The following is an 11,591-nucleotide window of genomic DNA, read 5'->3' on the forward strand; positions in this document are numbered from 1 at the left end:
ATTCAGCCAGGAGAGGCACAAGCGGTGGCCAGCAAGCCCCAGCCTTGGTCGCTGCACTGTTAGTCTTTTCCTCTAGGAATAATGTCATGGGAATGAATGAATTCTCCTTGACTGTGCATATCAAAACTCAATTTTTTACAGTATGGGGAGAAGGAAATAATGAGTGGGGCAAGATCAAAGCATACATTGGAAATTAACAGTAAAATAACAGAAATGTCAGTAAGGCTGCACAGGAAATGCTTCTTGTGAAGGGCAAACCTACCTACCACCCAAAAGTAGGGAACAAACTGACCGTGGGCAAGTTGTTGACTTGCGCTCATTTGTTCTTATATGAGCAAATAGTGAGTCAATTGTCTTCCTTTATTAGCAATCATGAAAGAGACCTGGTTTTAGAAGTTGAGAAGCAGTACCCCTTTTACTAATTCAGTCTCTGCGAGTATGTTGTGTTTCAGGGTCCTATGGGAACTCGGAAGGAGTTATAGGAGAAATAAAAAGGAATGAAATGTAAGATCTCTGAGAAAAAGCTCAAAAAGTTAAGACCATTTTGCTCTGGAGAGGGAAAAATTGTTGACATGGTTTAATGTCTTATTATTGATATTTTTATTAAAGAACTCAGACTAAGAAGTAATATGATAAGCTGTTCTCCATCTCCAGTGAGGACAGAAAAGGAGAGAATAAGGATCTTTTTTATTTGGGAGAGAAGAAAAAAAAAAAGGCAGCATGAAAAGTTTGAGATTTAAGAACTTCTTGAAGATGAATTGTCATGAAGTCTTCTATTTGAAATCTTTTTTAAGAAAATAAAACATTTAAAATTTAGAATTTAAGGGATATACTGAATGGCTTTTGAAGGTTCCTTTTAACACTTGCTTTTTAAAAAATTTATATTGGAACAAAGACAATGTCATAAAAAGCACCAAATATAACCTATGAGTTTAGCTCCATATCTAGAAGAATTTAGATCACAAAACAGTTTTTGTATACTTTGTGTAGTAGATGCACGAGTGTAATGAAGACGTGCTTGGATGTTATTTTTAATTTAACCTGGCCAATTAATTGAGACTTGAACACAATTTTGTTCACCTAGAAGAATGTATATAGCATTAGAGGACATCCGAGGATTTTGTTTTAAACATAAAGTATTGTTATTTGGATGTAGTAACATCAGCAGACAGAGAGTTTCCAAGAGATCAGATACTTTGGAATATCTTCATATAGGAATTAGACTTCCCAGTTCTTAAGCAGGTTGCTTCTGGAATTAGTGCAACAGAAATATTAGCTGGAGTTTAGTGAAGAAGTTGTGCTATGAACTGCTCCTGTCGGTATTTGTTTTCCATTGAAGTTAGTGATGCCTGAAAAACCCAAATTCTGCTGGGAGAAATTTACTTTATGCCTTTTTCTCTCTTCCTCCCTCTCTCCCTAGGAGAACTTCCACGTTGTTACTATCAAGAGTTATTGCCTTGTTGCATTATTGATAGGAAATCTTAGCTGTACTCATTCAAAAATGCTTTAAACTTACTCATAAACTACATTTGTTTACAGAAAAGACTCTATAAATGAAATATTACCACGCACTTATCAGAATGGCTATGTTGGCGGAGAGCTCGAGAACTGGAATCTCTGCCACTGCTGGTGGAATGTGAGATGTTTCAACCATTGTGAAAAAACACTTTGGAAGCTATTAAAAATGCTAAACATTCACCTACCATACGACCTAGCCATTCCACACATAGTCAGCCAGGAAATATGAAAATGTGTGTTTGTGCAAAGAGTTGTAAGTGAATGCTCATCGCTGGTTTATTTAACACAACCAAACATCCATCAATAGTGAATAGAAAAATAAATTGTGGTATAGCCGTACGACGAAATACTCAGCAATAAAAAGGAATAAACTGCTGAACACACTACCATATAGACGAATCTCAAAATATGCTGAGTGAAGACCAAAAAAAAGGTACTTGAGGTGTGATTCCATTTGTATAAAATCCTTAGAAATGCAGCTTTATAGTGAGAAAAAGCAGATTAGAGATTGCCTGGAGCCAGGGAGGAAAGGGCTCGAGGGGTTACAAAGTGCCACAAGGAAACTTTGGGGAGTGATGGCTTTGTTCACTGCAGTGATTGTGCTGATGGATTTGGGCAATGCAGTCATAGCACAAAGCTTGCACCTACCATACGACCCCGCCACTCCACTTCTGAAAGCAGGTCTCCACACAAAGACTAAACCATAGTGACCAGAACAGGTCACAGATGATTCTTTACCAAGAATGTAGTTTCTGCAAAAAACCCCAATAAGCTAACTTCTGTTTCTTGATCAGTTTTCTACGCATTAAAAATGAATTACCTCCATTTTTTTCCACTTCCATTTAAAATTTGCTACAATCATATTCATTGGGATCAGTTTCTTTCATTGCAAATATGGTTAGATTTCATATACTGGTCAAATTCACAATTGGAATTTCTGTCCCTTTGTCATTACTGTACATCTGTTGTTCCTGTCATGTCCTGTCTTCTAGTGTCAGAGTTTTACCACTTGCAGGTTTAGCCACTGCTCAATCATTTTCAGTTATTCTCCCTAACAATAAGGTTCATTATGAGTTCTGTTTTTTTGAGAATACTTTTCATTTGCCCAACGATCCCACAAGGAAACAGTGAGCATATTCCTCGCATGCCTGGATGCCCTTTGGTGTTGGTTCAGCTCACCCACTGCTTCCCTGCTCCTCCTGTCCCTGTGTGCAGGGGCTTCTGCTTCAGGAGCTGTGAGCCCTTTTCGGGGTTAGAGTATCCACAGGGACATGAAGGCAGATCAAAGAGTCCTGCTTCACTTATAAACAGCTTCATTCATAATATTAAAAATTAAAATTAAAATATCAATTAGATTGGCAAGGATTGATGAATTTTTACGAACCAGTTGTGGGGAAACGTGCACATTGAAGGGGAGCTAAGTTGGAAGACTGGAAATTCCCTCCTAGGAAGGAAACGTGACACTGTGGCTCATAAATGCCCCAACTGTGGGGCGTCGTTAGAGAAGGGGTCCGTGTGTGCTAATATGGAAATGTCTATATTTGATAAATGGAAAAGGAAGTCAAAGAGTAATATGAACAGTGAAAATATAAGAAGGGGATCAGGTTATGTTCACACGCATGGGGAGTTTGCAGAAGGCATGCAGGAACCCACCGCCTGGACCCCGCGAGCTCCCGTCAGAGTGTTCCTGGAGCTGAGCCCTGTCTCCAGGAAGGAGACCCAGGTGTCAGCTTACAGACCACAGGCCCAAGGCAGCATTTCCACCTCAAGGAGGAGAGAAGAAACAAACTAAGGACAGATTCCTCTCGTGCTTCTGTCCCTTCACACAACCAGGAGAGCATGGCCTCCAGCAGACCCGGCCTCACACCCTTCATTTCCAGTCAGCTCACCTCACGGGAGATGTGAGGCCCACTGATTGAATATGCAGAGACACTACGTGCTACATAATTACCTGGACCACAGCCCCAGGTCACCTTGCTCTAGTTTTTAAAATCAAGATTTAAAAAAAAATCCACAATTGACATCATTAATACAAGCAATTCCAACTTGTTGGAGGGTGAACGGAGGCAGGGCAGATTTGATGAGGGGTTGAATTGGGGAGGGCAGATAGGAAGAAGTCCAGAAAGCACCTCTTTATGTACATATATTTTTATTTGTATTCATATTCATTTATTTCATGTTTTTTTTCCTCAGGAGTGAGGGGTTCACGTGGTCCGTTGAGAATGGGGTCAGGTCAGGAGGAGGCAGGCTGTTCTGCAAGGTCTATGGTCCCCGCGTCATAAGCGCCCTTTCCGTTAAAAAAGGTGCTCCCCCTCAAGGCCTCTATGAGCTGCTGCAGTCGCTTGGCGAAAGAAAGGGCTTGGGGAGGTTTAGGGGAAGGCTGTGGGGGGGCAGGGGGCGGGGGCGGGGGGGGAGCTGCGGGTTGGGGTCGGTTCCCTGCAGCGGGTCGCTGGGGTCTCTGGGAGAGAGGTGGTCGAGGAAGGTGTTGGACGTACCAAGGTGCGAGAGTAGAAGGCGGCCTGGAGGAGGGTCTGGCTGGGCGTGCTGGCGTGGTGGGAGGGGGCGGGGGGGGCCGCTGCACCATGTGCAGGGCGTTCGAGCCAATCTTGGAGGCGATCCAGCCCAGGTAGGGCCAGGTGGACGTGTAGACCCCAGGGCGCCGAGCGCGGGCGCAGCCTACCCCCCAGCTTGTGACTCCCACGACCACATAGCTGCTTTCCACGCTGTCTCTGCACATGAGAGGCCCGCCGCTGTCCCCCTGCCCAGAAGGACACAGAAGTCACTCTCTGCCTGAGCCCCCTGCCCTGCCCAGAAGGGCCATGGACTCTGGGAGGGCAATTTCTGCAGTCACGTGGGCTCCGGCTGCCATGCACACAGGCGGGTGTGGTGCAGTTTGAGGGGGTGCCAACAGCTTCTCTGGGGATGTGAGAAGGATGTGGATTGTCATGGGTTTCCTTGCAGGGAGCAGGGAGGATGAACAGACCTGTGCCCGTGCCTGTGGTTCTACGTGCGAACATGAACATGCGTGTACGAGTGGATCTGACTGCTTTGCGTTCTGGTGGAGAGAGTAAACATTCCCTCTGGAGCAGCGTTTGGATAATGTGACCTCTGCCTTAGGCGGGGACAAGGTTCTAAATATGGTGATGGATTCTTTGTAGGGGCAGCGGGTGGGTGTCACTTCCCAAGCTCACTGTGACTGCAGATGCTGGAAGACGGGATCAGGGAAATTTGCTCAGGGATCCAAAAAAGAGGTGTCCGCAAGGGCCTGGGCACCCGAAGGAAAGTTACCTGGCAGGTGTCAATCTTGCCTTCAGGATACCCTGCGCACACATTGGTTGAACGAATGCGCCCGTTGTACCACCTGGTCGAGTTACATAAGTCGAGGTCGATGATGTCCACACGTGCCTCCTGCAGTATAGGTGATGTCCTGGGGGCTACAGCCAGGCGACTCAGTGGTCAGTGATCACAGAAGACGTGTTCTGGGAAAACGCTGCCTCCCTCCCCCCACTGAACCCCCATCATCCTGAAATACTCTCTTTAAACCTAAAATCCATGCAAGTCAATGCCCTCAGCTTCTCCTTATCCACTCCTGAAGGGAAGAAAACACACAGCTGGACGAGCCTATGACGGACAGGAGATGGAGGTGGAGGAGAGAGGAAGAGAGGGAGGAGGCGGAGGGTGGACAGACGGCAGATGGAGGATGGGTGGATGCCGCTGGAGAGTTGTGTGTGCTAACGGTAGATGATGGCTTTACGGAGGTTTGTTGACGTTACACAATTGTAACGAGGATGTGCTGAGCACTCACTAGGAATCATACAGGCTTCGTCCCATTCACTCCTCACAGCCACCTCATGAGTTAGGAACTGTGATTCCCCTTTTCTCCAATCAGATTGGAGCACTACTTGCCAAGGTCACAGTAGGGACCTGGTGCGGCTTGGATTCACACCCAGGTTTTCCTCCCTAGACTCAAGTCCAGAACACAACTTTCATTCTGGCTATAGGTCACACACCCCACCCCCACCCCCACGCCCGCTTTTTATCCTCTGCCACGTGTGGACAGGACCCACTGGACTTGGGCTGATGCATCCCTCCCCACGTATCTGGTTTGAAATGTGGAGAAAGCAGAGCTATGGCCGGGCCTCTACACACACGCTGACCTGTCAGGGGCACGGGTGATTGAAATGACCCCTGAGGCCAGGTCAGAACTTCCTTTATAGCCTCAGATGCTCGGCCATGACCGGGGGTTAAGAAAGGCCCAGCCTGCGCTGTGGCTGGAGCAGCCGACACTGCATCTGGCTGGCAGCCCAAGAGCGGATGCGACCGTCCCCTCCACATCACATCGTCCCACAGACAGGAGGTTCCCAACAGGCCAGTCACAGCCCAGTGGGTTTGAACGTCGTCTGCAGTACAGATGGGGAGTTGACAGATCTGACCTGTTGGAGGGACAGACCTGGAGCACGGCTCTGAAGGCCAAAAGGGAAGGCAGGCGCGTGTGGAACACTCTGGGCGGGGCAGGCACAGAGAGCGCCTGCAGATGCTGCTGAATGCATGTCTGCGAGGCTTTGCTTATGTTTCCCCCACCTTTCCTTCCCATCCCAGCAACAAAGAGGGTTTTGTACATGCACTGCCCTTCCGGTAGAGGCAACATGAAAATAACAGCGTCAAGCAAAGAGCTTTCTCAATCCCGACACTTTGGCTTTAAACATCAAATGCCAAACAAGCCTGCAAGGAACTAAAAATTAAATAGAAAAAGAGGCCAATTCCCAAAAGTGCTCTTCCAGCCCCAAAGCATCTGAGTTCAAGGAAGAGGTAGGTCAAGAAAAAGAAAGCTCAGAAGGAATATCACAGGAGCCTGGGGGCTTCTTTAAGACTTGGCCTTGACTCCCTCTTGCAAGAGCACCGGAATCGCAAGTGCAGAACAGCCACCAACAGAAGGACCCTGGAGCCACCAGAAAAGACTTGGCCTTAAGGGTGTGGGAAGTGTTTGCAAAAAAAAAAAAAAAAGAACAGAAACCTCATTAAATTTAGGGTGATTCTAAAACAAAAGAGGTCCTGTGTGATGTCCAGGGTTTAGGTGGGAGCCCACAATTCTCCTGAGCAAAAGGACAGCAGAGGTGGGGTTGGGAGTTGTTGGCTGTAAACCCTGAGATCACCCTCCCAGGGACTGCAAGGGATGGGACACGAGGAGAGTGTGTACTTGCTCTAGAGATCAGGGCAAAGCCACAGACATCAACGGCCAGACAGAGGTTGGCACCCCGGGGCGGGGAGGAAAGCTTGTGAGTCGGCGAAAGCAAAGGCGGCTGGAGGAGACGCCCTTCCCTGAGGGGCAGCCCAGGTGGCAATCCTATCAGAAACTACGATCAAACTCTGAGAAAGGAAGAATCCAAAATTCCTGATTTCTGTTACCCACCCTCCCCCCAAAAAACCTGAGTTTTAAACCCCACATGACTGGACTGCCTCGAATTAGGAGGCCCAGATTTTCCATTATCGATGAACAAAAGAGACAGAGAGCTAAGTTAATTTCAGTCACATCGTCACACCCCTAAGGTGACTGGCTGCACATTCACGCGCCCACCTAGCGAAAGCTGAAAAGGCAGCTCACGAGCGGAGGCCTGTCCTACGCGGTCTTGCCCCGGGGGCGGATCCTCGCTGCCCACCTCTGACCCACACAAAGCCCCACCCAGCAGCGGCCGGGCTCCCCGTCCACAGAGGACACGCGCAGGAACGGCAGCGCAGCTTGGACTGCCGAGAGTGGCACTGGGGCAGGAGGGCGGAGACCACGTGACGCGGCCCTTCCATTTACAGATGGGGAAACTGAGGCACAGAGTGGGAGACCCCATCTAGCGCCTCTCCAAGTGCTGCTTCGGCGCACGTCCCCGAGTCACAGGACGCAGCCCCGGGGCTCCAGGCACAGCCTCGAACCCATCTAAAGACGCCAAGCTTCTCCTTGTGCCCCCGCCCGCACCCCCCCACCCCCCGGAGGGAGCGGGTTGGGCAGCCCCAGCCGCCGCCGAGGGGCCCTGGACAGGGAGCGCCACTCTCAGTTTCTGCGGCTGTGGGAGGGGACGGTGCGCAGACCCACGCCCAGCACCTCGCTGGGGGGCGGCTGGCCGCCTCCTCCGCCGTCACCGCAGAGGCCTCCCCGCCCAGACTCACCGTTCTCCCGTAGGAACCCCCAGCCAGCCACCCAGCAGGTCTGGGGGATCCTGGGTGGGCCCGCGCTAAACTGGGGCAGGCAGCCCGGCCCAATGAAGGGCCCGCACGGAACGGGAGGGGTGATCTTCACGAGCGCGATGTCGTTCGTCTCGGACCCGGGGGAGTACTTCTCGTGGAGGACGATCTTCTCCACGAACCTCTCCTGCAGAGGCGGCTTCACGGGCTTACTGCTTCCCCACACAACTTCCTTCGCTCCGAAAATCAGCCTCCAGTCGGTAGCCTTTCTGCGGGCGCAGAGGGAAGCCAGGAGACCCCCGCTGGGGACCGGCCGCTGACCGTGGGCCCCGGGCGCGCCCCGTCCCCGGCGGGTCGGGGCCGGCCCTGCCGTCCGGTGGCCCCCGGGCCCGGGGCCGCGGGGGCCCTCGGCCCCGACGAGCCTCTCCCGAGCCCCCTGCGCGCGTCCCCGCACGTACGGTCTGTTCCTGAAGCAGTGGGCGGCGCTGAGCAGCCAGCGCGCGTTCAGCAAGGTGCCCCCGCAGGCGTGAAAGCGCCGGTTGTTGTGGTAGCTGAAGACCTGGAGGCTGACCATCCAGGGCCAGGCCCCGAGCGCGGCCTCCTGCCCCCCGACGATGCGCATGCCGCCTCGCTGGTTCTGCCTGAACCGTAACCCGCAGGGGCCACTGCAGAGAGACCCCGGCACAGCCCGCGTCAGGAGCGGCCGGCCCGCAGCTGGGGGAGGGGAGCGCGCGGCAGGTTGCGGGGGGTGGGGGGGGCGCGGGGGGAGGGCTGTGGGCTCCTGGGGAGGCGGGGCCGCGGAGGGGGCGGGGCCCAAGGCGGACCGCCGAGCGGCGGTGCTGCGGGGGCTGGCACGGGACAGGAGGCCGCGGGCGGGCGCCAGGAAGGGCTCTGGGGGTGGCGCTTCTCGGGTCACAAGGTGAGGACCGGGGGTGGGGGTGGGGGGCCCAGGCAGCTCGGACAGCCTGACGGCCCAAGAAGTGTGAGAGATCGCTGGTCAGAGGCGAAGGCCAAAGGTGGGAGTGGGGGCGTAATCTTGGGTGGGAGACTCCAGGAGGAGCCAGGGGGTCTTGGGGCTGCAGGGTTGGGTTGGACGGTGGCAGGAGGAGGGCAGCCACAGGTAGATAAAGGGACCCCCAGGGGAGGGGGGCACACTGGGGTGGGGCAGTCCAGAGGGGAAGGTCAGGTCTCTGTGTCGCTGGTGAGAGTTTGGGAGTCATGGGCACTGCAGGGTACCTTGGGGGCTTGGGAGTCTACACGTGGCGTGGAGGTCCCACAGGGGCCGCATGACGATACCCTGGGACCTTTGGGGTCAGCCGCAGTGGGGGGTGTCCCAGTGTCTGCGGGAGGACAGGAGCTCCTGAGTATCAAGACTCAGTGTCCAACAAGCAGTGCAGTCAGTCACTGGGTGGGCGGGGGGCACAGCCCTGTGTGCTGCAGGAGCCCCAGGAGTTCGTCTCAGGAGGAAACCATGAGCGTCTGGGGCCCTGGGGGTTCTGGGCTGAGGATGCTGGGAGCAGGGAGGGTCTGAGTTGGGGATGTGGGTTACAGGCGCTGTGAGACCCGGGGGGATGCTAAGACCCCAGCTTGGCTTCCTCCAGAGCCCTGGACAGAGAGGATCTGGGTGGAGTCTGTTACGCAGAAGACACCCTCCCCACCCCCAAGGTGTCTCTGACACTTACTCACACGTGGTGTTATCTTTGGCGACCACAGACACTGCCAAGACCAGCAGAACGGCAGTTGGCAGCATCTCTACCAAACTCCTGCCCCAGCCTGGCCTGGAAGTCCAGTGACCTCACAAAGCTCCATGGCCTTCTGACCAATCAGCAGGGTGACCCCCCCCACCCCCCCAGCAGTCATGCCAGGCAGGAGCCCTTTAGCTCGACCAGTTCAAGCTGAAGTGACGGGGACTTCCCCGGAGGTGCAGTGGTTAAGACTCTGTGCTTCCAGTGCAGGAGGCGTGGATTCGATCCCTGGCTGGGGAACTAAGATCCCATATGCCGTGCAGTGCGGCCAAAAAGTAAAAACAATAAAAATAAAAAAATAAATAAATAAAACAAGCTGAAGTGACTTCCCAGCTTCCCGCACAGGCTCCCCCAACCCTGAGGTGATAGGGATTCGCATGCGGCCCCCGCCCTCTGTCCCAAGGCCAGGATCTTCAGCCCCAGTTATCTTCCAAGGTCCTACATTGTCTGAGGCTCCAGCTTTTGTGCAGGTTCAGGGTCTGACCCTCATGTGAGCTGTGAGCACATTCCCACTCCAAACCAGAGGCTGAGGGGCAGCTCGGCCACTGTGCGACAAGATGGTGCAATATGTCAGCAGTTCAGGGAGGCTCTACAGGTTGGCAGACCCTTAACACTGCGGGGGGCGAACTGTCTCTCCCTCCTCCAAGTGTGTGCTATCAGCACGCTTTCCGAAGACCATTTTGACTTTACCCAGCTTAGGGTTACAAAGCCCACCTTTCTGTCCACAAGGTCTCACGTCTTCTACTTGAGTGTCTCCAGGTCTCCTCTCCGGGCCCTACGTGCAGCAGGGCATTGTCTCCTGCACCTGCACAGCAGGGATTCTCAGCACAGTTACCTGAATGTCATGAAATAATGCTTCTTCTGTCAGGGGACAGCATCTCACCTCCCAGAGTAGAAAAATGCTCACCTCACCTACCTGGATGTTAAAAGGTTTTACCTCCCCTGTGGGAGTGTGAGGCGGTCGCATCTCTACCTGCTGGAGGAGCAGTCTTAGCTCCTGTACCTGAGTATAAGGTCTCAGCTGGCCTATCTGAATGTCAAGGAGTTGCACCTCACCTATATGAGTGTCACAAGGTCCTACTTCTCCTACCCGAGGGTCAGGACACCTCATGCTCTCTTTCCGGGTGTGAAGAGTTTTCAGATTGTCAGACGATCTTGATTCTCTACCCGAGCATCTTCTCTAACTGAATGTCATACTTTCTCATCTCATGTAACTTTCAGGAGGTCACACTCACTTCAACAGAACACCCAGTAGGTCGCATATATCTTACCTGAGTATCAGGAAGCTGTCATCTCCTCTCCCTGGCTGTGAGGATGTCTCTTTTCTTCCATCTCAGGGCTGAAGGCCTCAACTCCACCACCTTGAGTGTCACATTGGCCCATCTTTTCTACCTGAGAACCGAAAGGTCTCACATCCTCTGTGTCAAAAGGTTGCATCTCACCTATGAGTGCTCTGAAGCTTCAACTGCCACACTGGTGTGTCAGGGATTCTCCTGTCCCCACCCAACTGCTAGGAAGTCTCCCAGGCCCTGCTTGAGGAGACCCTCGTCCCCCCGCCAGAACGTCCTGAGCGTCCATCCTCTCTACCTGAGCACCACAAGGTCTCCTCTCCTCTACACAAGTGTCCGAAGCTCTCATCTCAACCCCTCGACTGTCTGAAGTCTTCCTCTCCCCTTCCTGGATATCTTGGGGTCTCATCTCTCCTACCCGAGGGTTGTGAAACTTCTTATCTCCCATTTGAGCGCAAGGAGGTCTTATAGGCCCTGAGTGTCAGGAGGTCTCGTCTCTACCTGCCAGACCTCATCTCTTCTGCTTTGTATCTGGAGGTCCTGCCTCATCTCTCTGAGTGACCGAGGGGTCTCCTCCCCCTACTTCAGGATAAGATGTTTCATCTTCCCCGTTTGAGGGTTATCGTCATCCCCGGGTACCAGGCATCTCCACCTCTTCTGCCTAATTGTCAGGACGCCTCATTTCCTCTCCAATGTCCAGAGACATCCTCTCACACATCTCACTGTCAGGAAGTTGTCATCATCTCTACATGACTGTCCCCAAATATACCCTCTCTGCAGGTCAGAAGGTCTTGTCTCTCCTATTGTAAAGCCAGAACACGTCATCTTTATTTACTAGGGAGTGACAAGGCCTTATCCCCTCAGTGAG

The 11,591-nt window shown here is 52.6% G+C and overlaps 1 protein-coding gene across 1 annotated transcript; it reads right to left on the minus strand.

The window, feature by feature from the left end:
• Positions 1-3,738: 3,738 nt before the first annotated feature.
• Positions 3,739-9,442, minus strand: ACR (acrosin). The gene is made up of 5 exons (XM_057743026.1): positions 9,372-9,442; positions 8,148-8,354; positions 7,675-7,958; positions 4,807-4,952; positions 3,739-4,276 (listed from the first exon to the last, which is right to left on the minus strand). The coding sequence occupies exons 1-5, from the start codon at positions 9,437-9,439 to the stop codon at positions 3,752-3,754; spliced, it is 1,230 nt and encodes a 409-aa protein (XP_057599009.1). The 5' UTR covers positions 9,440-9,442; the 3' UTR covers positions 3,739-3,751.
• Between the last annotated feature and the right edge of the window lie 2,149 nt (positions 9,443-11,591).

This window comes from Hippopotamus amphibius, chromosome 7, assembly GCF_030028045.1.
Source record: "Hippopotamus amphibius kiboko isolate mHipAmp2 chromosome 7, mHipAmp2.hap2, whole genome shotgun sequence".
Lineage (NCBI taxonomy): Eukaryota > Metazoa > Chordata > Mammalia > Artiodactyla > Hippopotamidae > Hippopotamus > Hippopotamus amphibius.